At 39.7% G+C, this 26,052-nt stretch overlaps 1 protein-coding gene across 8 annotated transcripts in view; it reads left to right on the plus strand.

Annotated features, from left to right (window-relative positions):
* Positions 1-26,052, plus strand: part of gria2b (glutamate receptor, ionotropic, AMPA 2b) — a 49,457-nt gene that overhangs the window by 16,541 nt on the left and 6,864 nt on the right. For all 8 annotated transcript variants that reach the window (XR_015036861.1, XR_015036863.1, XR_015036864.1 and 5 more), the window contains exons 3-12: positions 7,301-7,540; positions 16,268-16,464; positions 18,539-18,592; positions 18,689-18,847; positions 20,783-20,950; positions 23,837-23,941; positions 24,041-24,148; positions 24,420-24,626; positions 24,731-25,098; positions 25,814-26,012. Coding sequence is in view for 4 of the 8 variants with exons in the window: in XM_085789080.1 (XP_085645206.1) it covers positions 7,301-7,540; positions 16,268-16,464; positions 18,539-18,592; positions 18,689-18,847; positions 20,783-20,950; positions 23,837-23,941; positions 24,041-24,148; positions 24,420-24,626; positions 24,731-25,098; positions 25,814-26,012 (1,805 nt within the window). In the remaining 4 variants the exon portion in view is untranslated. The remainder of the gene's footprint in view (positions 1-7,300; positions 7,541-16,267; positions 16,465-18,538; positions 18,593-18,688; positions 18,848-20,782; positions 20,951-23,836; positions 23,942-24,040; positions 24,149-24,419; positions 24,627-24,730; positions 25,099-25,813; positions 26,013-26,052) is intronic.

Here is a 26,052-nt window from a genome sequence, read left to right on the forward strand (position 1 = left end):
CCATCAAGTCACCTAATAGTCAACTTCCAGATCTTAAAGCCTTTAGTCTCTGAAACCAAACCTCAAACACAGAGGTGGCACTTGCAAATCCCTCAGATGTTTCAGAGGGCACAGATAGCCATTAAGCCCATTCCTGTTTTTGAGCAGATATAACCCACGAGGTGAAAATCTGCTCTTGCAGCAACTGTATCAGTGACAAACATGCTCGGGTTGCTCTGATGGAAGGGTTGGTGGTGGGTTTAGGCCACGTCGCTAAACTAGTGACAGATCGGTTTTACACAAAGGCCCCAAAGTCCTGAGGCCTTTTTCTCTGTGGTGAGAACAGGAGTGTGGGAAGGGGTGAGATATCTAACAGTCACTTCTGTTCGCTGTGACTAGACTGCTGATGATCATCACCACAGCCACATGGTGTGTGCGTTTTTGGTGTGTGTGTGTGTCCCTGTTGGTTGTCTTTCAAATACAGATATTTTGTCAGCTGCCCTCTGGCCACTGCTGCCTCATGAAAACTGTCCGTTAAACCTAAAGAGAAACTGCAAATGGCATTGAATTCTTTCGAGTCAGAGGTTATTATATAACTTGTCTAAAAAGAAAAGACTAACATATGCCAGACCTGACAAGTGCACTGGGTCAGTGGGTCTGCATGTTCCAATGCTTTTCAGTGAAATAACTAAAAAACAAAATGCTTTATAAACCTTTATCTTAATTTTATTGAAGGTTATGAGAAAATTTAAAATGAAAAAAATATTCCCTGTATCCTTTATGCTCTCAGATCTCACACAGATACAAGGTTCATTACGTATCAGCTAAAACCAGACAGTCTATTAGTAGTTAATTAACACCAGTTTAATCTTTGATCAGTCATGTAAACAGTGGTGGAGTGGTGGAGATGCCTTCAGTGCCACAGTGGTGAAAACCAGGTCAGCTAATTGGGACGGCTAAATATATTTCGCAGGGTACACCTTCTCCTTGCAAGGTGAAACACAGTGCCAGAGTCACTGCTGCGACAGATTTAACATCCTCTTCATAATGAGCTGATTAGAAGCTTCTGATGACCACAGTGTGTTTGATGAGGGCTCATATATTTGCAGTCAGCCATAAAAACCTGCAGTAACTGCAGGGACTACTTTCAGAGCTGTTAAGAAATTCATAAAAAGTTTTCCAGCCATCGCCCCCAGTCAAGATTAACTGCAAACAATCCAAGTTGTATACTATTTAGTGTTATTGTCCAGTTTAGGTCATGCTGAATCTGCAATGTATTTCAGTGAAGTCTGTCATTTGAAACTATTTCTCCCTCTTGACAATATGAACACTTTTTAACAGCTATTATGTACAAATTTGCATCTCTCAATATCAAATAATGAAAAGCTCCATCTCTAAACTCCTGGATCTGCCCCTTTAAACCAGATCCACACCATAATGTTAATGGGTTATTCCCAACCAAAGGCCCCATTCACCCACCAAGTGTAGTACAAATCAGTTCAGTGCTCTTTATGACATACTGCCTGACAAACAAGCAATCAAATGGACAAACAGACATGGTTGAATCTACTTGGCAGAGGCAATAGTAACATCAAACTCTGCAAAACAACTGAGTTCTTATCAGTTTATGAACCAGACTCATATATAAAGATAATATCTACAAAATAAACAAATAAAGAAAGGATCAAATAAAATATCTCAAGATTTTGTGTGATAAATCTCTTGTTTACTATTATATCTGTGGGAAATGTTTACTTCCCCCGGTGCAAGAGTTGTCACTTTGCACCTATGTTAATGTAATCTCAGTGTGCAATCTTATATTTTACTGTTGCTCCTGATAAGGCCAGAAGTATCACCTTCAGGCACTCAATGTTTTAATGAACCAATACCAAACAATTCCTCTCGCAAGCAGTTGAAACACAATCGTGAGCATGTGTCAGATCCATGAAGGACAATTTTCCATCCTAATGTGTAATGGTGTGTGTGGACTTCTATCAGCAAACCATCAATGAAGGACCCCAACTCTTAATATCATGTGCTGTGTTTTTGAACATGTTGATTGATGTTGTGTGAATGTGCTCTATATGTTTTATGTTTTCACCTGCCTGCAATGCAAATTTCTCTTTGGGGACAATAAAGTTGAAGTTGAAGTTGATTGAAGGCAGAGAGGAGGAGACACTCAAGGTTCTCAGGGAAGACTGTGATGGTGTTTATGCAGTTCTCAAAGCAGATACTATATGATACAGATCCTACTATAAATGCAGCTGAAAAAAATCCAAAACACACAGTCATGGACATAGTGGTAGTTTCCCCCGCACTTGTTCTTCATACATCAAACATATGCTGGCTTCATCTTTTTACACAGGCAAAACATGCAGCATTCATAGGAACAGTATTGGGCCCCATGCGCTTTTGTCTGTAACTACAATATTAGGATTACAAGTCCCCAAATCGACTGTGTGTTTATCTTAGTTGAACATTCCCCAGATTAAGTGAGAATGGCATTTTTTTCTTCATTTTTATCTTTTTGAACAGAATTATAGACTGGGAAAATTGGATCAATACCATGGTTTACAGGCCCGGCAGTGAGCTATAATGAGATACGTTTCAACATTTTCCTCATGGTGTCTAATTAGTGTGACCTCATCAACAAAACAAAAAACGCAGTCTTTTCCCTCTGTTAGCAAGGGAGTTTCTGAGGGCAAATTCCCCCCTGGTTTCATTGAAAAGCAGTCAGATGTGACAGAGGCTTAATGGCTTTTTCCACAATCCTCACTGTTTCTACTAGTTACTGTTTGCGGCTGGCTTTTCTTCCATAATTAAACATTTCTAAAGTCCTTATTGAAGAAGCACATGTAGATGTCTCAAAAAAACCTCTTGGTGTTCATTCTTCTGCTGTCACGTTCCAGAGCTGGAGAAATCCTCTCTGAACAGTCGCCTGAAGGAAAACTGGGTAGTGCATTGCTTCTGGATCAGAATTACCATATTTGGTAATAAAGTAACATGTTGTCAAACTGTTCGGTCTGGCATAAGCTGCAGCACAGTCATGGGGATATCCAGGCTCTAAGCATGAGCTCAGAGAGTTTTAATCCTGGGCAAACTCAGCAAGCTCACCAGCACAGAGTGTCAGCAGAGGAAGCCTGAGAAACATGACAAAGGATGGACGTGACACAGAGAGAGACTCTACAGCTCTATTAGCTTCGGGGAGTGGCTGCTAGGATATATTTACTCAGCCCCATGCTGGCCTGATGAGATAGGATCTTTTCCCTTCACCTGTACAGGGAGTTGCAAGTCCCATTGTGATACACTATATGATATGAAGTTACCAAGAGATGCCTTCTGATTTCATCAGCTACACATAATCTGTCTAATAAAGGAGCATGAGGAGTCCATTGTGACACAGCATGAGTGATTTTCTCTCAGTAAGAGCAGCCAGGTCTAGGCCTTGCATGAATTTCTATTAAAAAGTTATATTAAAGCCTATATTATATATAAATAAATCAAATAATGCATAGGCTACATGAACAAATTATAAACAAATGTATGAATAAGCAAACAAACAAATGCATATAATGCATAATCATCAAAATGTTTTTATTTGGTAATAATTTGTGCATTTTTTTTTTTACTTTGTCTTTCATAAGTTTCTACATTGTCAAGACAAACTTTGGCTAGTAGCCTAGGCTTATTTGCTCAATTTACCTCTTTTACTGTTCAAAATGAAGTATTTTATGTCAATAACCAGTCACAGTCATCTTGTCATTTACAATTAATAGTGGTGGGCTGCATCTTGTGTAGTTGGAGTTTGTCTGCAAAGTCTGACTGATTGAGGTCCGTTGTTATCCCTGTCACCGGCATCTATCGTTTATGCCTGGTTGGACTTGATTCTTATTGGCTGGGTCAGGCAATGCCGACCTCTGATTGGAGGAGAGAGATAATAAATCCCGCCTCCTCCAGGTGAACGCTGAGTAAAAGATAAAACACGAACGGAAAAGTGCTGCTAGAGGTTGTACTTAATTTGAACCAGTGGTGGTGAATAATATCTTTGCTATGGGCGGTAGGACACCTTCAGACAACATCTTTGTGACGTGAAAGAGGTGGTTCAGGGATTTATGCGCCAGGAGTTAACCGACTTTGGTGAGTTTAACTAAGCTAGGTCGTTTTGTCTGTTGACGCATGCGCCATGCGAGGAGAAACACCTGCGTCAGTTTCATGGTTACATAGGCCTACTGTTTCAAAGCTAAAGTGATGTCATAATTTGTTTAAAAGGGGATGATATATTTCTAAAGGGAGCTACTGTACATTACTGTAATGGATGGGGTATTGATTATGTCATTAAAGGGTATGAGTGTCTCAGTAATAGCCTTGTTTTATAAGATTTTGTGGTTGTTGGGTAGCCTACTACCCTTAGATTTTGTATTTCACTGGAAAGGCTTTTGTGAGCTGCCTGCCTCTGAACCCATGGGAATGATATTATGTACAGGTATAGCTACTATCCATACATGTGGGGTGTGTGTGTAAAAATATCAAGCTGAAATTCAAACATACTTTCACAACAGGCTTTGTACACAGATTTATAAAGTAATATGATGGATGATTGGCATTTGCGTCCTATAATTTCTCATTCATTCATTCATTATTCATGGGAATAATTGCATATGTGCATTTTTACACCTCAGTGACCCCAAAGATTACAGCACCTACATCAAAGGCAGTCAATGAAATAATCAATTATTTTTCTTTTAGTATATGCCATTTTTCAATTGTTCATAAAAATGATAGGTGAATCAGGTTGAGTGGAGGTTGATTTATACTGTCCGGTCTCTTTGTTTCATGGTTTGTTCAGTTCAGTCAGCTGCTATCCATAATCATAACAGAGCGCCATGTCTTAAATACCATGTAACCTAACCCGTCTATGAGTGATGTTTTATTTCTCTTCACTGAATTGTACAGAATAATTTTCCTGCTAGATTGCGACAGTTATCAGGCGACACATTTTCGTTTTCATTAGCTCAAACTAGCTCCAACTAAGGAATTAGATCGCTGATGTCTTTTCTCTCTATGGCTGCTGTCATCTGTTAAAAAAAGAAAAGAAAAAAAAGAGTAGGAAGTGTGCCAGAGACTGATTAAGTATGATCGGACCACCGTTAACGCTTTGTCTCGGGCGGCTGTGATGAACATTTAATTGCGTTGAGTCTACGGATTGGTTAGATGTTGGAAGCACTTGAATGCTGGCAGTGGATGAAAGCTGGCTCTGCCCCCACTTATATTGGCCTGCTTTTGATGAGCTCTGCATGTTTTGGAAGTCAGAGGGGTAACAGTTGGGGGTGAGGGGTAACGCCTCAAGGATGGAGAAGATTGGCTTTTGACTATAGAATGAATGGTTTGAAGACTTGGTAGAAAATCAGAGGTCGAAGTGAGTAAGTAATTGTCATCGACTCAAAAATATTGCCGTATGTGAGTAGTCTGTTGACCTAATATTACAGTTCCATATGGCAACAGGTTGTATTGCTGTTTTTTTTTTTGTTTCTAAAAAAGATAAAAATGGAGAAGCAGAAGTTAACATGTTTCTACCCATGGCACACACCTGCTTTTTCTATTATGTTTTGCATTTCTCCCACTAAAAACTCACCTTACATATTATAGTAAACAGACCTGTGCAGCACTCTCACTGTCTGTCATGCACTGTGCCATTGTCTATGAAGAAAAATAAACTTGAACTTGAAAACAACAAAACAAAGACTAATTGAAATTGAACTTCACAACTCTGTTGGTGGAAGGAGACGTTAGTTTTAGTATAATTAAAGTTCTTCGTGGTCTAAGTGAGTCTGTCTTCCTCAGCAAAGACTTGTGCAAAGATTATGAGAATGAATAAAGAAAAAGTATAGTAGGATCCTCTTTTCATTATGTGCTAAGTTATATTCAGCTCTTGTTCATTTTGACCAAAATTGCACCCATGATGCTATTTGATTCGTAACAGTACAATAAAGTGGCTGTAGATTACTGGCTGCGTATGTTTGTGAACCATCTAAACAGGAATTGAATGGACCTTTCTAAAACATCCCCTCCTAACCTAAAAAAGGGAGAACAAAGCTTCTGTGTGAATCTGTTGTAAGGCTGCAGCTGTAGTCCTTGAATCTGCCCTCTTTATGTTTCCATTTTATCATTTTGCCACATTTATCACTGCCAGTGCAGATGGCAGAGTGCCTGCAGTACCTTGACCAAGCTGGCTAACGTCTGATGTATGGACTCCCAGTTCACTTTGTCAGCAAGTCATCCCAGTTATATCGTGGAAGAGGAAATTACTCATTAGATGAATTACTTTGGAGGACACACATGTCCAAGTCAATAAGCCTGATTAACTTACATTTGATCAATACACATTTACAAGAAACATGCCAGTCTGCTGACCCCGACGTAATGTTTGAGAAACGGCCTGCAACCTCAGGATTACTTAGACATTCAGCATTCATGCTTACCTTCAGTCCAGTGTACTGTACCTTTTTTCTGGTCCGCGCATAATGAATGTTAAAGGCCAGCAAACGTACTATATGTACCCGAGCATGGGTCATGAATTATTGAACAAAGGTGATTTTGCAGAGTCAACAGTATGAGGATGTAATACAAATAATCTGATGCAAGTGCACAGAGGTATCATAAATGCTGGGTGCAGAGCCTAAAAGGATCCTAACAATGGCAATCATTCAAGTTTAATGGCATCTGAAGAATATGTATTCAGGACCTTATATAATCTACAGCATGTAGTATGTATGTATGTATGTTCTCTGCTACGTATTCTCACAGGAGAAACCTGAAATGGTTGGAAATGGACTCAAACAGAAGATATGACAGCACAGATGGATATCACATATGAAGAATTAATGTACAGGTTTGGTGAATGCTTGACTCGTACTCAACATTCCCAGTGTATCAAAAAGTCATAGGGCAACTCATAAAACTTTCACATAGTGACTGTTGTATAGTGGATCTTTGAATACAAGCAGTCCCCTGGCAAAGCTTATGGAAAGCTATCCATTAATCAGCTGCAGGAGAAACTGAAGAGATGTCCCTTAATGGCTGTATGCCGCCCTAATGTGCACTTCAAGGATTGGAATAAAAGTTTGAACTATATACATGGTTGTGGCAGAGAGTTGTGAAAGAATGACGAGTGAATATCAGAGCAATTTGTTTTCCAAAAGGAGAAGTGCGACTTGTCTGATGAAACAGTTTCATAATAGAAAATTCAGCATCAAAACCTACGTAGAGGATGTGTGCTAAAAAAAAAAAAAATCAACTAACATCATTCTGTTTTCTGTTTCAGTCTGTTCACAGTTCTCGAGAGGGGTGTACGCCATTTTCGGATTCTACGACAAGAAGTCCGTCAACACCATCACATCCTTTTGTGGGACTCTCCATGTCTCCTTCATCACACCCAGCTTCCCTCTGGATGGGAATCAGCAGTTTATTATCCAGATGAGACCTGATATCAAGGGGCCCCTCCTCAGCCTCATCGAGTACTACAAGTGGGACAAGTTTGCCTACCTGTATGACAGCGATCGAGGTAAGGCTCGCACACAGTTATGTTAGCTTTTGAAAGTTAGCTGCCAGTTCTGATTGACCCAAAGTTGTCACCGATGTTGGCATCTTGAAATGATTTATTTTACAAAGTGTAGGCTGGTGTCATGTGTTGATCTGTTGTTCTTTGAAGTTGGATAGGGAGCGCACGAAAAAGCGACTTCCACCCTCATTATTTTGACATCACACTGGCTATTGCCATTTGTTTAGACAAGGGAATTACATTAAACACTGGTTACATGCAAAATACACCATATGCATGTATCAAAGTACAAGTAAAGTGAGGTAAAGAGCAATCTGCTTGTCACATACAATCAACCGTAGCACCGCTTGTGTTAAAGAGTCTGTTATGTGCAATATCAAGGGGAAGGGAGGTTGTCAGAGTCATTTTTGACACACTAGAGATGATATGCCCTTCAGCTGTGAACCCCACCTCCATGCCGCTCTCCCTCTGCAGAGGTGGGATTATTTTGCTTCTTATACTCATGATAGGACTCTAGTAGGTCTCTACCAATCCAGTGGATCCAGCGGTCTGTTGTTCAGGAGTTAGTTCTCCTAAAATATCCAAGTTATGACAAGTGAATCTCTAAACTGTTAATGAACTGTACTTCTGCTGTGTCTACCCAGAGGGTTTTTCAGTCGTGACTCTCGCATGCATCTGACAGAATAGATAGGTTCCTCCTTTAGTCAGTCCAGCCATCAACTGAGAACACATAACAGCTTGTGTTTTATTCTCTTTGCCCGCAAATGTGGTCTGAAGCATTTATATGTCAGTTATGCCTCCTGGTGTGAGGCATAAAGGTTTTTACTGCCCTTCAGTTTGTCTAGAAAATGGGAAAAGACATCGCTTTCCTTTGATACTTTAAAAAAAATATTAATATATAGAAATTTATCTTGAAAATAGTCAAGATTTAGTTTTTGTACTCAGGGAGAGCACAACAGTATGTTAAACGAATCACCCCAAATCCCAAAATATATTACATTTCAGAATTGAGTTTGCTGCAGCTGGCTTTGGTGTTATAAGAAACTTTGAGACATTATTGAAAGATGTGTGATTTGGGAATTGTATAACAAAATCAGAGAATGTATTTTATAGTTAATACCCCATGTTATTTCGTATTTCCAAAAAAACGACACATATAATATTGTAGATAGTATTGTTTTGAATTTTATCAGTGTTTTCCCCTCCAGGGATTTAAATAGTAGACCTTTTTACCTGCAGTTAAACCATAATCATTTCTATGGAGACTGAAAGGATTTTGTATTTTCTTTCTGAGCTCTACACCATTTCACAATCAAACAGTGAGTTCACATTTGCACCAGTGGGGTTAGCTGGTCCTGTGCTGTTGGCCTGTAGGTCAGCGGTGCCAAGCACTGCTCACCAGAGATAAGCACACCTGCCAACAGACACACACACCCAGGCGGTCCGTGGATTCAAACCAGTGACTCTCTGGTTGAAAACTCCACGTCAGTGTCAAGCACCACCAGGCTCCTGGTATCTATCATCCTGTCAAACGAACCCTCCCCAAGATGAGCGATAGAGGCTTCGCAGGTGTGACTTAAAACGAAAAGAGGGCACATGCTGAAAGATGGCGCTCATTTATCAGTTTGCTCGTTTAAGTACACACAAATCATTAACACAGCAATAATGAAGTCCTCTCTCGTGGAACTGTCGCACTCTCCGTGATGAGTCTGTGCACCTGTAATTGCAATCCTGGATAAGATCATGGAAGGCATTTATGCAAGGCAGACAAAGAAGAAAAATTATCCCCCCTCAAACTGTAATATCCAGACTTACCTCATATTCAAATCTATTCTGTATCTACTCGTTGATTCCTTTCATCTGCAAGTCTTTTCTCTTCAACAGTGACGGTGTCAAAGTCTGGAAATGAGATTTGATTTTTCAGTACATATTTTACTTTATTGTCCAAATGGTTTTACATAGAAGACATGGATTACAAGCTGACACTGTGTTTTTTTCTTATTTTTACATGAGTGGGCAACATGGGAGAATGTCTGAATGCCACACAGTGTGGCTCTGTAAAATGGCGGACAGCTTTAATACAAAAAAACACACGATTGCCGTTTGCACATTATCTCGCTTTGCTTTGTTATGTTACTCATGTTACAGTGTCACCTGCTAATCGTCATTCTGTGACTCGTACCCCTGGAGAATAACGGTGCCCGCTGCCGTGCTGAGAAGGAAATCTCCTCAACAGATAGAGTTTCTTTCTTTACTGTAACTGCAGTGAAAGAACAGAAGTAAAACCTCAATAGCATCCAGGTACAGTGGAATAACAGTATCGGTTCCTCTTTTTCTCCCCCCGTCTAATAAGGGATGCTCGGCTTTCAGGTTTCACTTCTTAAATCCCCTTTGTATTTCTCATTATAGAACAAAAATCAATCGCTAACAAGAGTTTTGGGATCACTTTCAAAAAGCACTTTGAGGGCGTTGAATAATACCTGATGAACGCCTAAAGGTGGCTTACAACATTTAAATAATTCCCTGGCTTAAGGTAATATGAAGTGAAGTGGGATTGCTGCTGTCTATCCACTGGTGTAGTGCCAATGGCTCAAAAGGGACTTAGTTTTTTTTTTGTCAGATTTACCTTTAACTCGTTTCATTACTTAAACTCTCCTGCTGCATCTTCTTCTGTCACACACACACACACACACACACTTTCCCTCTATTTGTCTCTTCTGCTGTTGCCCCTCTCCCACCTCGTTCCCAGCATTCATAGCTAAGCCTTTCCAGTCAGCCTCGCTCTGACTGACAGCAGAATCAAACAGTGTCCCTCTGTATAATCCGAGGGCAGGTTTCGACCAGCTGCTTTAGATTGTCCTCATACTGACCTGCTGTCCCTACTGTACATCTGCGATGGCACTAAAGAGCCTGTTGTGCATATTTCATCATCGCATGGCTGTCTAATTAGGTCAGTGTGATCCCTCTCATTCCCATGGCAACCAAGTGTGGAGCGAGAGGAAGCGAGAAAGCGGGAGAGAGAGAGATATTGTAAGTGACTGAGCAGGTTATGATGCAAGGATGTGCGTGGGTGTCTCTCGGGGAGAGGAGGCGATAGAGTTGCCACTGGTTATGATGATTTTTTTTATTTTTCCCTCTGTGGCACATTGAGACTAGTGGATGAACCGACGTCACCATTTTCAGCTGTCGTAGCGCGTCAGTTCAGATAATAGACGTGTATAAGTGGGTGGATATGTAGAGCTGCTTCTATAATGCATTCCTTTGGCTTACTGAGAATTTATTAGCAGACCCATCCCAGACCTATAACTTTTCCTTTTACACATAGCTGTGATCTTACCCTAAAATCAAGAGTCTAGTTGTCAATTCTTAGCTATGACATCTGCTCTAATCAGCATGTTTCACACCTAATCTGCTCCCATCACACCCAGTTACATCTAAAATAGTGTGTTTCCCTTGGGGGGGCTGCTGGGGCTCAGGAGGTTGTCCATTAATTAGAGGGTTGGTGGTTCAATCCCCTGCTCCTTCAGTCTGCATGTTGAAGTGTCCTTGGGCAAGATGCATAACACCATATTGCCGAGTAGTGTGCGTGTTGGCGTGAAGTATGAATCAGTGAGTGATGGTGTTTGTGAATGTGTTGAAACATGTGAAATGTGATCTATGTAAACCAGCAGTTCTCCAAACATGTAAATTAAAGATGAAGAAGAAAGTGAAAGAAAAAAAAAGTTAATTTAAGACGAAGACTGTGCTGAGTTTTTGCCATATTAACTTATGAAATGATAAAGAGAAAGTTTGAAGTGAAAAGAGATACAGACAGAGGTGTGTCTCTTGGTTCTGGTGGCTAGATTTGATGCCAGGTGCATTCCTGAAAACTGTCTCTAAACCCAGTGCACTTAAGTTGGTAAAACAGCACAGCAGGCTATAAATAAAACCTTAATAGAAACTATGGCAATTCATTTTTAAAGAGGGATCTCCAGACCAGCCAAAAAGACTCTAACCTTAACCAATACCTCCTCGATATGGCATTAATCATTTAAAATATGTAATCTAGCTAATGTAATCTGATCCTCTATGCAGACTCATCCAGTATCAACATTTGGGTAGCCATAGGGTTTTATATAATTAACATAATAACATTTACTTTTGAAAATGGGTTATTGCTGTGGTCATGGGAAAAAAAAAATCCACAGCAGGTGTCTTCATTTTTCTTGACCCTTCATACTCATTTACTGGTTTTGAGTGCATTTAATTAGTATGTTATACAATATTTAGAGCCCCTTACAAATTCAAAGAATTATAGGTCACGGCTGTTCATGAGAGTATAAATGCATTTTTCCTTATTCCTAAGGAAATTACCCACTGGTTCCAGTTCTTTCTGTAATTGCAGCTCTGCAGGCAATCATCAAATTCTGTTCTCTTCTCACTCATACAGAGGCAATAACCACTTACCGGTTGATTTAAGTGGCGCTTCAATTGGTGTTATGTACAAAGTGGACAGGTAAACCCTGGGGGAAGGATGTTGGACCTCAACCATGGTGGATGAGTTAGGAAACAATAGCTTGAAGCAAAGAGATTATGTGAAGCAGCATTTGTAGGTATTGAACTTCTTTCCTTTATGCATTATTTATGAGCCTATTCTGGCCTCATTTGAATAGTTTTGCATTATATTATGCTAATGCTCATACATTCACATACATTCATCAAGTCATTGAGATGTTTTTTGATCAATGAACATGAAGTTAAGCTTTTACAGTCAAGGCTGCATGTGTGATCACTGAAAGAGAGGAAATAATCTCTCTCACACAAAACTTTTACTCCCACATTACAACTGTTAATATCCCTTTACTATGTCAAATGGGTGAATAACAAAATGTTACTTTGCACACTAATTTGTGTCTTTTTATTCTCCCCAGACTTTATAAATGTAGGGCAATTTGGGGATAAATGTGAGGTCACACAGCATCTTTACTCTCCAACGTAGTTTTAGTTCTGTGCCTGTTGGAATGGGATGGCACAATGGTGGCTGTACGCCAAGACACAACATATGTTTCTCTCTAAACAAAAGTGATAATAAACCACTCTTATCCAAGGGGAATACGCATCATGTGCATCATAAAGCAATCTGTGAACTGCAGAGGAAGTCGGTGGAGCCAAGTCTCCACTTGAGTTCTGGATTTAGAGCAGCAACAAAGGTTTTTTATTGTACGGTTATCTCACAGTTCACTGTAGAGACTCTCAGATAATGTCTTGATTGATGTGCCGCAGAATGAAGAGAGAATACCATTATCATTACAATGGTGTATACAGAAGCTGTAATGCATTACTGAGTCAAACCTTTGTGTCTCTGTTGCTCCCATGAGAGGTCACCACAGCCAATCACCATCACCACCCATATTTAATTTGGTAAAGCTTAAGCTGGATGTCCTTCCTGGGATCTGATTGCCAACACAGGAATCCACAGCTCTGGCTCTGGGCTCCTGAATATTTACCTGTGTGACTTGGCTGATTTAGTTTGGGAAGTGATTAACTAATTATGTTTTCACTGATTAAATCAATACAAGTAGGTAATTTAATTGCTCAAATATCTTGCCTACATTTAAAGTGTCTTACACAATCAAGACTTTAACAAAAACACAACTGTTTAAATCTTAATTTGTTTTTTAAAGTTTGCTAATGGGCATTTTCACTCTTGGTTATGTTGGGCTGAAGTTTACCTAAGTGCTGTTGCTATGGTTTTTCTTGCGCTCCAATTATGAACACTGGTTAAACTGTGTCTTTTAAACTGTGTTTTTAGATGTTCCGTTTTTAAATTTTAATGAACACTTAGCAGCCAAATAGAAAAGAACATTTTGTGTGGTGATGATGATATAATTGAGCTGGTTATCAAAAAATAATGAACAACGAGGCGACTGTGGCTCCACTGACACGAAGAGGAAAGAGGGTGTCTATGTTTTTCTGCTCTGTGTTTCATATTGTTTAAACTGAACTTTGTGAACAATGTCCTTATGGTCACTTGGCAGAGCAACTTGAACTATATTTATGTATTTTTTACAGCTTTCTTTTAATGGAAACCTGTTTTAGCAGGAAAAAATACATATTAACAGCTGATACAAAGCAGCCTATACTGCTACATTAGAGGCTTTTATAAAAACAAAGCAAATATGACAAAAAATGTGTGAAAATAGTAAAATCGCTCGATAAAATCGGCCACATTACAGAGACATGCATGACACAAGGACAGCTCCACCTCATACAGAGTACAGATACTAATCGTCTAAAATTATAAGTCAAGCTTGCACAATCAACATTCACCTTAACATTTAGTTCTTATCCTTGCATTATCTTCGCTGTAGATCACTCTGAATTTCAATTATCTCATTTACAGTAATAAACATTGATGAAACAGTCAAATATAACCAAGACCATAATGACCTGACTGTAATTATGATGTATGGTTCATTCGGATAAAAAGTGCAAGCCTCCATTTTCCTACACACCGTCATAAAACCACCGCAGTGTCGCATGAAATTGATTACATCTGTAATTCACTTCGCTGTAGCAAGGCGGAATGAAACACTCGACCCTTTTATCAAACTGCTCCCTAACTGCCCTCTGCAGACCGGGGATCAATATCAGCAGAGATTCAGCTGTGAAACTAGATAGAGAGGGTGATAGGAATATAAGTTCAAATGGAGACTGCAGTGTTTGGCTGTAACAAACTGTAGTTCTTGTAATTGGATTACTCAGATGTGCAGGTGGTGTCTGTTTAACACTCTGTCTCCTTTTACCGGTTTTAGGAGGATAACGTCTGAACCAGCGAGTGCGTGGGCTCATGGAAATACAGTTTTATTAATCCACCCCCACAAAAAGCAGTGCTGAGTCGCCTCAGGTGTGGATAAGTTTGTCTGAGGTTCTGAGTAGTCATCACTAGTGGGAAGCCAGTGAGGGATGGTGGAGCGAGGAATGGGATGAGCTCTGTGTAGAAATAAAAATCTTTAGTCAAGATCCACTTACAGGAATTGCTTGTTTTGTACCTTTTTTGAGCGTTTCTCACATTCATCCTCAGCAAATAAAATTCATTTTATTTACATAAATGTTTGGTAAGTTTTAGGGATGGCACCTGAAGAAGACCATACGGTCGAAAACGTTTGAGCAAGTGCTAATAAAATCACTGTGACATCCTTTAAGAGTGTGCGGGCAACCCGCTCTTTTTCTACGATACTTTTTATTGCCCTGCACCTCAATACAGCATGATGTGCGTATAAAAACCTCCTTTTTCCAGAAGTTTTAGGGATGCACAATAACTATCGGTACAGATAATTATTAGCCTGATCAGCCAATAATTATGGATGGATGGATGGATGGATGGATGGATGGATGGATGGATGGATGGATGGATGGATAGATAGATAGATAGATAGATAGATAGATAGATAGATAGATAGATAGATAGATAGATAGATAGATAGATAGATAGATAGATAGATAGATAGATAGATAGATAGATAGATAGATAGATAGATAGATAGATAGATAGATAGACAGACAGATAGTGAAAACATTCATCCACCAGACATTGAGAGAAGGAAAAAACAAATAAAAACAGACGTTATCACACACAGATATACACAAATTGACTTGATTTGAAACAATAATAAATGTTGATTTTTGAGGAGTCATAACTGTTGTTGTGATTACAGTAGTGATGTCAGTTATATTATTGTGTTAAGTCTGAGGCAGAGCTACAATGTTAAATTCATCTGTACTCCAATCCAATCCAATCAATCCAATCCAATCTATTGTATTTATAAAGCACAATTTAAAATAAACATAAAGTTTTCTAAAGTGCTGTTCAGTAAAATAAAATCCATAACACATACTAAAAAGGCAAAATACTAAAGATAAAAGACAAAATAAAACATAATAAATAAATAGACTGCCCACCCCAGATAAACTCACTGCATCTTAGCCTTTCTTAACCTTAGGTGTGTATATAAACTATTAGAAATATTATCGGTATCACCATCGGTTATGAAGCAGGAAACTATCGGTATCGGTGCGGGAAAAAAAAAAGTTATTGTGCATCAGTAAGTTTTTAGTGTTTTTACAAGTTATTTTACAGCTCTCAGACAGTGTTGCCCTTGAAACTTAGCTTTGCAGCTCCGTGACTGATAAGAAAACAATCTGCCAATAGATGCTGTAATAATACAATTGAAATCACCACGACAGGCAAGCAAGCGACCTTCACCAGGGACTGTTTTGAAAAAGTAGAGTTCATAAATCCAAAACAACGCAGTCATAAAGCAGGAATGTGAAACTTCTTTTGTTGATGCAGACAAGTACATTGTTAGACCCACTTTCCTCCCACACGACAGGTTAATGCCAGATCACCTGTGACTCATCTCGATGAGCACTTTACATAAGGCACTGAGTGTCTGTAAAACCTCCACAGAGTTTGAATAAGCAGCCAGTGAATGCAGCCAATCCGCAATAAAAGAACCATGTTCATCCATGTCTCTTTTTATTCTCCTGTTTGCTGCTGCTTCTGCCAATACTGCGTTTGCTCTCCTGCTTTCACTACTTCTATACCCAAGGTGGTTTTCATTCCCATCTGTCAGCAGGATACCTCTAAAACTTCAACAGTTCTCCAATACTTTTTGATACAAAGAATACATGGATAAACCAGTCAGCCAGAAACTATGAATACATTTTTAATTTTTCATCCATCCTCAGGCCTGACGACGCTGCAGGTCGTTCTGGACACAGCGGCGGAGAAGAAGTGGCAGGTGACGGCCATCAACGTGGGGAACCTGAAAGATGAGAGGAAGGACGAGGCCTACCGCTCGCTGTTCCAAGACCTGGAGAACAAGAAGGAGAGGAGAGTGATCCTGGACTGTGAACAGGACAAAGTAAAAGACATCATGGAGCAGGTATGTGTAGAGTGTAGAGTTTTATTCTGAGCCGCTGACACAGTGGAACATAGACATTATGGGCATCGTACATTATACAACATATTTAGGTTTTAATAATAATTTTGCTGGTGCCTCTACAACAAAGAAGAGAACCTACAACATTGCTATTACCTTGTCATGATTTGGGCAGCTGTAAAACAAGTCTTGTGTTGTCTTTTTTTGAAGTCCCAGTGAGTGAAAATGCTCTGTATTTGACACCAGCCTTTCAAGCAGCTAAGTTGAAGTTGGATTCAAGTGTAGGAACAACAGATGTCGTTGCCATGTTTTAAGGTGTTTGAACAAATAGAGCACTTCCAGTGACAGTCTGCTGTCTGGAGTCAGATTACGGTGGTTTGGCCAAATCCAACCTGTCACTGTTGTGGACATGATATTTCAGATTGTGGTGAGCAGTGAGTGACGCAGGCCTATAGTTTGACAGACAACACCTGTATTTTTGTTTGTTTGTTTTCGTTCATCTTCTAACAGTCATTCCAGCTTCTATCTGGTAGCTACACTTTGTTGAGAGATGAGCTTTTGTCTCCTACATGTCTACAACTTATGAAAATATAACACTTGATGATGAATTGTTGCTGATATCATAACACTGCAACTGAGTGTTGCCTGAATATATTTTTTTCTGATGTTTTAATGTTTGAAAACTATTTGAATGCAGAGGAGTGAAATATTCATGTGAAATTTATTTTATTTTTTCCAGTCAGAGTCAGTGATTTGACTACTTCATTACACAGAAAATATCTACTTTGATGAACTGCAGTAGAGGCATTAAACTAAGACTATGATTTCTTATGATTTATGATTATTTACTTAGAATATCAATAATGTTTCATCTCATCTACATAAGCTTATTTTAAGTAAATCAAAATATGGAATAAACTAAGACAACTGTAGTCCATGTTACTAAATAAAGAAAGGTTGATTTTAGCCAATTCAAGCACAAAATTGCTACACTCCTCTTTATATTTGGCTATTACCCTTGCTTCCAAAGCAGCTATGATAGTAAAATAAAAGTATCTCATTATGTGAGAGTAGCTTTGGGAGGTATAAATAACATCAGGAAATTATCTGCAGCAATTTAAAAACAGTAATGGAATGCAGGAAATGCTAACAACCCTGTCATCCTTTAATTACTCCTGTAGGACAAAAGTGATATTCAGCTGAAATATGTACATTTTATACAGCACACACAAAAACACATGACTCGGGCCAACTAGTCCAGCTGCTGTAGAAAGGCACTATAACAATTACACTAATTGTCTGTTTGGGCTGTAAACAAAACTGCAATTAAAGGCAGAACAGATGCACATAAACAGGTTATTTTTACTCCACCTTTTACCCATGAGAGGGGCTCTATCGATTAGCATTTAAAGCATGCCAACGTCTGTTTAACTGAATGCTGAATGAAATCAATGTCTGCAGCCTCGGTGCCTGTTTATCAGGGGAAAACAGCATTCGTTCAGGACAGGTGGAAGTTTTTTTTTTTTTTTTTTGCCCCATGTCAAAGACATTTACATAGGAGATACAAGACATTATTATTCAAATCTGCTTCAAGTAGCAGCCCTGACAAACGGAGGTGCCACTCAGGCAGTGGGATTAGTTTCAGGTGTGTCATTTATGTGAGGTACTGAAATGGTATATGGCTGAGATAGTTGTTTTCTTCTTTTTTTGCTGTTACTGTGCTGATAAGGAAAGTGCTTTTGGAATTGGATATCTACACTATGTCTAGCCGTATTTGTGGCTGAGACCATTATTTGGTGATAATAGCCTAGACTGTCACCCATGTTAGGCATGAGAGTGACAAATTATAATGTCTGAATATAATAGAAGATTTGTGTAGTTGGAATATTGGTATTATTATTACATTTGTGATTGTTTTATCTACAACTGTCACACTCTTGGTCCTTTAAGGTGTTACAGTGAAAGTCAATATACAAGTCAAACTTGCTCCCTAAGTATCTTCTTTGCCTGAGTTTGACATTGTTGTTTTTTTCCAGTGGATGATTTCTTATGTCTCTCTATTGTTGTGACTCTACAGGTCATCACAATTGGCCGACATGTGAAAGGCTACCACTACATTATTGCCAATCTGGTAAGTTTAAACTGCTTCAACACATATCAGTATTGTCTAACTTGTCATACAGTGATCACAGTAACAATATCTGTGTTTTTGTGTTTATGTTTTTAGGGTTTCGTTGATGGAGATCTATCCAAGATCCAGTACGGCGGTGCCAATGTGTCAGGCTTTCAGATTGTTGACTTTGATGACCCTGTGGTGTCCAAGTTTGACCAGCGATGGGAAGCCCTGGAAGAAAAGGAGTATCCTGGCGCTGACAGTAAAATCAGGGTGAGTTTAAGCATGTACACATTCCTGAGTGCTTTGTACACACACACACTTACATTTTCTATTCCTCTTTGTTTTCCTTTTTGAGGTGTGGGATTGTTGGTCGAAACTGCCTTTGCAAGCACTTAAATGTGGTTATGTGGCTTTAATGTGTTTGTTACTTCAGAGTGAATTGTGCTGTCTTCATGTGCTCCCCCCAACTTTACACTCCCATGAACATGTGTGCATTATTGAACACATCTCTCAGTAAAGATTCTTATGCACTGCTTCACAAGCCTACATACATTTTCCCTTGAGCTAAGTGCTCATTGTTTTCATATGTTATACTTTTTTATCGCAGAAGGCACTCGCAGTGTAAATGAAAACGGGATTTGAGAAGATTATTTATTATATTTTCTGCTTATACAAGCACTTGGATGTAAATAATATAATGCCTGCTCTCAGAACTGAACTTGTCTCCCACTCAAACTTCTAAACTCCACAACTACTAACATTTGAAATATCAGATGTCATCAAAAAAAACACACTCTCCCACCTTCTGTCTGCTCAATTGTCTCAGTACAACATCGTTTTATTGCCACAGAGCAAAGCTGCTGCAAGTGGATTGAATCTGGGTGAAAAATAACTCTGACATTTGCAACACAAAACAAACTTTAGCGCAGCGAAGAACATAAACACAGCAGATACAAAAAACAGTAAAGCTCCAGCACCAGACACATAATATACCCTCTAATTATGACAAGATGGCTAAATACCAGACAAGATAATGAGCAAGGGGAGTGGTGATTGTGTGTGTGTATATGTGTGTGTTGTTCAGAACTTAAAAGGGCGACATTTTGTTTTCAGAGTGGCTCATGTTGGTCGTCTTCCTTAGTTCGATGGATGAATTTAAGGTCAGAATTTGGAATAAAAGCCTCTTTTGTCAGCTTATTATTCAAGATAATTGAGACGAGGTTGCACTTGAGATTCACGGTTTAACTTGAGGCACGAACTTGATTCTTTCAGCGTAGATTGCCTCATATCATCACAGGATGGTATTTAGGTGCATGGCTGCTGCTGCTGAGACAAGTCACACAGTCATCTGCAGTGAAGCAAAGCATCTTATTCGTGTTAATTGAGACCCCACAGATTTGCCCCTTTTTGGCCAGATGGAATTTAGTTGCTAGGAAATATCAGCTACGCTTCTCCTTTTAGAAACCAGACGGAAAAGAAAATTTTTTGCCTTTCTCAACTCTCCAGTGTCCTTCGCTTTAAAAGAGACAGTGACCAGCCATACTGTTCTCTCTGCACTTTACAGATCACCATTTGATTTTTGACAATTGAAGCTCAGATATTTTCCTGTGGCAGATTTTTTTTTAAAGAAAATTACTTAATTTTAAAAGAAAAAAGCTGGAATAAACTGTCAGCATGTCAAAAAAGACAGTGTACAGTATTAGCCCTCAATACTTACTACTACAGTACACTGTCTGTGCCTCTCTGCCCCACATCCCATGAATTCCTGATGGGGATGTAAATCTTTGAAAAATGGGCCACAAATATAGGGTTTAATTTTCTAAAAAGCCTACATAATTTACTAAAACAGCTGGGTGCTGAAGTTTCAGGCAAATGTTGCTCAATGAAGAGTAAATTTCTTCTGCTGGTGATTATTTACAACTGTGCATTTGGAGCTGCAGTGACTAATTTTCGGACAGGGGATGTGAATCCAATATTGCACAGGAATCAGCTGTATCAGGTTTTGGCTGTACTTGTCCATAAGGTTGCTGTTTTGGTCTTATTATCATATTTGATGATGATGAGAGAAAAAAAAATGAGGATCAGGTGTACTGTACATGCGTTGATATCATTAGAGGATAAGGTTGGGAGGCTGAGAGGAAAAAGGTTCATGCCTCCATGGCAACATCGCAAACTCAATAATCCTTTCCCATTGTCCTGTTGCAGTACACATCTGCGTTGACTTACGACGCCGTCCAGGTGATGACAGAGGCTTTCCGATACCTGCATAAACAGCGCATCGACTTCACCAGGAGGGCCAACAACGGTGACTGCCTGGCCAACCCTGCCGTGCCCTGGTCGCAGGGAGTAGAGATTGAACGAGCACTGAAACAGGTAACACATACACACACACACACACACACACACACAACAAACGAAAAAAATACACAGATCCTTTTCTTTGCAAGAAAACAAACAGGAACAAAGACGGGGTGTACTTCACAGACTGATTAAAGACTGATGTTTCTGCCATGCACTTGCACACTGACATACTGACAGCAGTTCTTCAGAAGAGAAACAGGCCTACCCACAAACTGTCATCTGAGCTTTGATGCAAGAAAAGATTAGCTTCACTCCCGCTGAGATATGAGACGTGACAGCAAAAGTGAAGCCAAAGTGTTTTCTTTTTTTTCTCTTTTCTTTGAGGTTTTCTCAGTTGTTGGAATACAAGTGAAAATTGAAGTTAAAAAGAAGTGAAGCCTTTTTCAGCCAAGAGCAACTGATAACAGATATCAATAGAATCTCTGACCTTCAGGTAGCCACAGACAACATTTACTTTATCTAAAATTATATAATTGGTGCGACCTTCAGTACCTGAGGATATAAACTCAATGAAAAAGTCATAAGTAACACGTTTTATAAAGAAAACTGCCCATGGTGTTGAACCAACGGTGCAGGGTCATCTTGGACTTCCAAAAGAGTGAAAAACTAACTGATGGGATGCTCAAAGGATTTTTCTTTTTTCCGCATCACTGCCACATTGACCCATCTATCAGAATTTGGAGAAAGTGGAGAAAGTTCCTGAGCTTTTTTCCCCCACTCACCATTAGGCACCAACCAGATGTATCCAGCTGTAAGGTTTTAGTGATAATTTAAACATTAGTAACTAACTTCTTAGAGGGCTTTTCAGGGATAATTGGCTGAATAGCTGCCTTAAGCCACACAAGGTCAAACCTGGGAGTACTTGGGTCGGGATAAGAAATTCAGATTATATCTAAGGGGCTTGAAGGCAGCATTTCTTCCAAAATCAAGTATATCCTTCTCAAAAACCAAGATCACACAGTGCAAGTCCTAATAGCCCTTACCTTTCCATGATTTCCTCAGCGTAAGGAATACGAGGGCGGTTCTATAAGAAGCAGACTTTATATTTTGTTAGCTGTTCCTGGAGGGCTGAGTAAACTTATCAAAGGCCTCCTGTTATTGCTCTCCTCTCCTATAAACTTGCCATGGTTCAAAATGATTTTAAGGGGGCGCTCCATGCTGAGCTACAAAGCAGCAGAAAGTCTTGAGGAAACTATTGGCGTTCCTATTGGGCAGAAGATCACAGCACTGGCACACAGTGTGGTAAAATGTCTGAAAAGCACTTCCCATCTCTTCTCTTGTCAGCAGCCAACTTCAATGATTTTTATCCATTCTCTTCTTCAGGCAGCTAATCAGACTCTATTCAATGCTGACTGCACAATTTGGCTCCATAACTGACAATAAAGACCTTCTCAGAGTTGGCGGCAGACTGGATTGTATTGTTAAAATATTTATCCGCCGATATTGGATCTCAAAAGCGGAGTCTCAAAACCCCAGATTGAGGATTTTGACTACACTATTGAATGGTGATATTGTTCACATCCTCAGATGTAACTACTGGATCTCAGGTGGGATTAAAGTAGTGACAACAGACTAACATTCATATCTAGCCTGAAAGAAATGGAAACCCAAAATGACAGAAAATGAAATGACCATGTTTATACAACAACACCCCAAGCTACTGTGAAGTCAATGAAGCACCAACATCCACCATTACCTGTAAAAGTGTAAGAAGACAACAGCTTGCCAGAATGTGAACAAAATGCTGCACATGTGTTTTTTAATGAGAAATAAAATCCCTTTCCAATTCTTGGATACAACCTGAAGGATAAACCCACTGTGTTTTGATTAGAAACACTGCATTTAACTAACTGTGTTAACATGAACTCCACAGGATACCTGTAAGCCTCCTCCTGGCTCCTCTTGCCTTGGCCCCTCTGCTATTTAGATTTGGTTGCCAATAAGGGAAGAGAAAAGAGAAGACTTCTCAAGCTTCTCAACAGAAAAATAGGATAAGGGCAATCAAAACAGCACCAAGAGTCACCTTTAAAAAACTGTTATTGAGGTGCTTTGTGAAGTTGAAGTTAAAATTACTGGTTGCAAAAGAGATCCTGATCATCACCATGCTTTTCCACTTTTCATTTAACTTCACTAAATCCCAACCTATTGACTCCCCTTGTGGCTCATATCTCACATCTATTCTGGATACGATCTCAGACATCAGTTACTGACGCTTGAATCATGACAAATGTCAGCAGAAAACCCTGCATCTTACATCGAATACAGTTGTCATGGTTATGGAGAAGGTTCAAAGAAACAAGTCAGAGTGGCAGAGATTCAGATTAAAAGGGGGAAAAAAAACCTGTGTGCGCCAGTCGCCTTGTTGATTGCACTGAAAGAAATCTAAGATGATAGGTTGTTGGAATAAGCCTGTGCATATTCTCATTTGTGCAGGTCATAGTATCTCAAAGGAATTTTAAATCGAAAGCAACTGGACTTGGTTATTTGTCTAGGAAGACGTTTCACCTCTCATCCAAGAGGCTTCATCAGTTCATGCTCGCATCTGACCAGGCTGGGACTGGTTGTTGGAAAATAGCACATTTTCAGTGGTCACCCCACTGTGTACCAGCTGACATCCATTAAAGCTCCAGGTTAAAATACGATCGCAGATTTTTCATCTGTCGTTCCAGCTGTACAAATCCACTGGGAAGCAAGAGTCCCTGTTGTAGCTGAAGAAGCTAGAATCAGTGACAATTCACACAATGTTGCATAAAATTGTCTTCTTCCACATGAATTTGTATCCAACTGCCTGTTTGCATCAAACAACACACAATGAATTATGCAGGACACACTGAGACACAGTGAAAGCCAGGTTTAAGATGTCGTATCCTAACAGTTTGATTTTTTGGTCCCTCTAAGGTGCGTGTAGAAGGCCTGACAGGAAACATCCAGTTTGATCAACATGGCAAGAGAGTCAACTACTCAGTGAATGTGATGGAGTTAAAGACCAATGGTCCGGTAAAGGTAAGCATAGGAAAGACCCCGTCCACAGCAGTGATGGCATTCAAGAGCAACAGTTGGCATATTGTCTTCATAAATGTGTTGTGTTTTTCTCTCCTATAGATTGGATACTGGAACGAGGTGGACAAAATGGCTGTGACCAAATCTGATGTCTTTTCCAATGAATCGACAGGAATGGAAAACAAAACCGTTATCGTCACCACCATCTTGGTAAATATTTTAAATATTACAGTGTGACTGCCTGATGAACCACCTCCCTATGAATTTTGTCTCTTGATCGGCAGCCAGAATAATACCAAGCTACTAATTTCTTCTCGAGGGCGTGCTTTGTTCAAGACCAGAGCCCTCTTGTAATCATAATGACCTGTCAGCCCTGTGTGAAAGCCTCCTCTTTAAAGCTGCTTTTTGCATTGTATTTCAAACCTCTTGTACTGAACAGTGTTTTCTCTTTTTTTTTTTTCTTTTTGTCTCTGTCCTTCAGGAAGCTCCATATGTAATGCTGAAAAAGAACGCTGACCTTTTTGTAGACAATGAACGCTACGAGGGTTACTGTGTAGATCTGGCTGCGGAGATAGCGAAGCACTGCGGCTTCAAATATCAACTGAAAATAGTGGGGGATGGGAAATATGGAGCCAGAGATGCAGAGACCAAAATCTGGAACGGGATGGTTGGAGAATTAGTTTATGGGGTGAGTTAATAGCTTCATTTCAGAATGATTTAGAGGACATAGGCTAATGCCTTGTCAATTTATATATGAAATTGAATTGATCATTGTGTGTGTGTGTTGGATAGAAAGCAGATATTGCCGTGGCTCCTCTGACCATCACCTTGGTACGAGAGGAGGTGATCGACTTCTCCAAGCCCTTCATGTCCCTGGGAATCTCCATCATGATCAAGAAGCCTCAAAAATCCAAACCAGGCGTCTTCTCTTTCCTGGACCCACTGGCCTATGAGATCTGGATGTGCATCGTCTTCGCCTACATCGGCGTCAGCGTGGTGCTGTTCCTCGTCAGCCGCTTCAGCCCGTACGAGTGGCACACCGAGGAATACGAGGACGGGCAGATCCAGACCAACGAGTCGACCAACGAGTTTGGCATATTCAACAGCCTGTGGTTCTCCCTTGGAGCCTTCATGAGACAAGGCTGTGACATCTCACCAAGGTGGGTCCAGAGCAATCGCCTCTATAATACTCACAAATAAATGAGCCAAGAAGAACTGATGTCTTCATGTGGTCTTACTTGATTTGGTTATTTAGTTTTAGCCACAGTAGGAGAGGGATTATGAGGATGGCAGTGTTGGTATTAAAGTATCTCAGTATTTGGTGGACAAGGACCAGTGGACAAGCAGGATGCTTACAACAAGTTAAAACTCTCATAAATTGCAATTCCTATATACAGCCATCAGACACTTTTTGTTTTGTGGCAGGATGTTATGGTTGGGATGTTACAACCTCAGAGGAACATGAGCACATCTATACACTTGAGCTTTATTAATATTATAAGTCATGTTTTACATTGTTATTATATTCATTAGTGTATTAGAAGTGAAATAAATGGTTGTATTTCTTGTATTAAACTTGTTTGTGTATCGGGTGAACTTGTAAGAGCACAGTCATGAACTTCACAGAGATTTAGCAACATGTGATATGAGGTGTTAACAGTTACTGCAAATGCAGTTAAAATTAGATCATTAGATCCTACACATTGATATTTAACATTGATTTAAGTATAGATTTAGTATTATTGGATACTCAGAAACTACTGTAGTGGTATACATATAAAATCCGCCTAAAAAAAACATGTTTTGTTCCCGTAAGTCTTCTGACTTGTGTATCACAGACAGACAAAAACACTTTATTTTTTCTCTCTGCAACAGATCTCTGTCTGGGCGTATTGTCGGTGGTGTCTGGTGGTTCTTCACTCTCATCATCATCTCCTCCTACACGGCTAACCTGGCTGCTTTCCTGACTGTCGAGAGGATGGTGTCTCCTATTGAAAGTGCGGAGGACTTGGCGAAACAGACTGAGATAGCCTATGGCACTCTGGACTCCGGTTCTACCAAAGAGTTTTTTAGGGTAAGAGATACTCTGCATTTCTCCAAGTACATCATATATT

Source organism: Trachurus japonicus, chromosome 10 (assembly GCF_045865225.1).
Source record: "Trachurus japonicus isolate A0001 chromosome 10, Traja_1.0".
Taxonomy (NCBI): domain Eukaryota; kingdom Metazoa; phylum Chordata; class Actinopteri; order Carangiformes; family Carangidae; genus Trachurus; species Trachurus japonicus.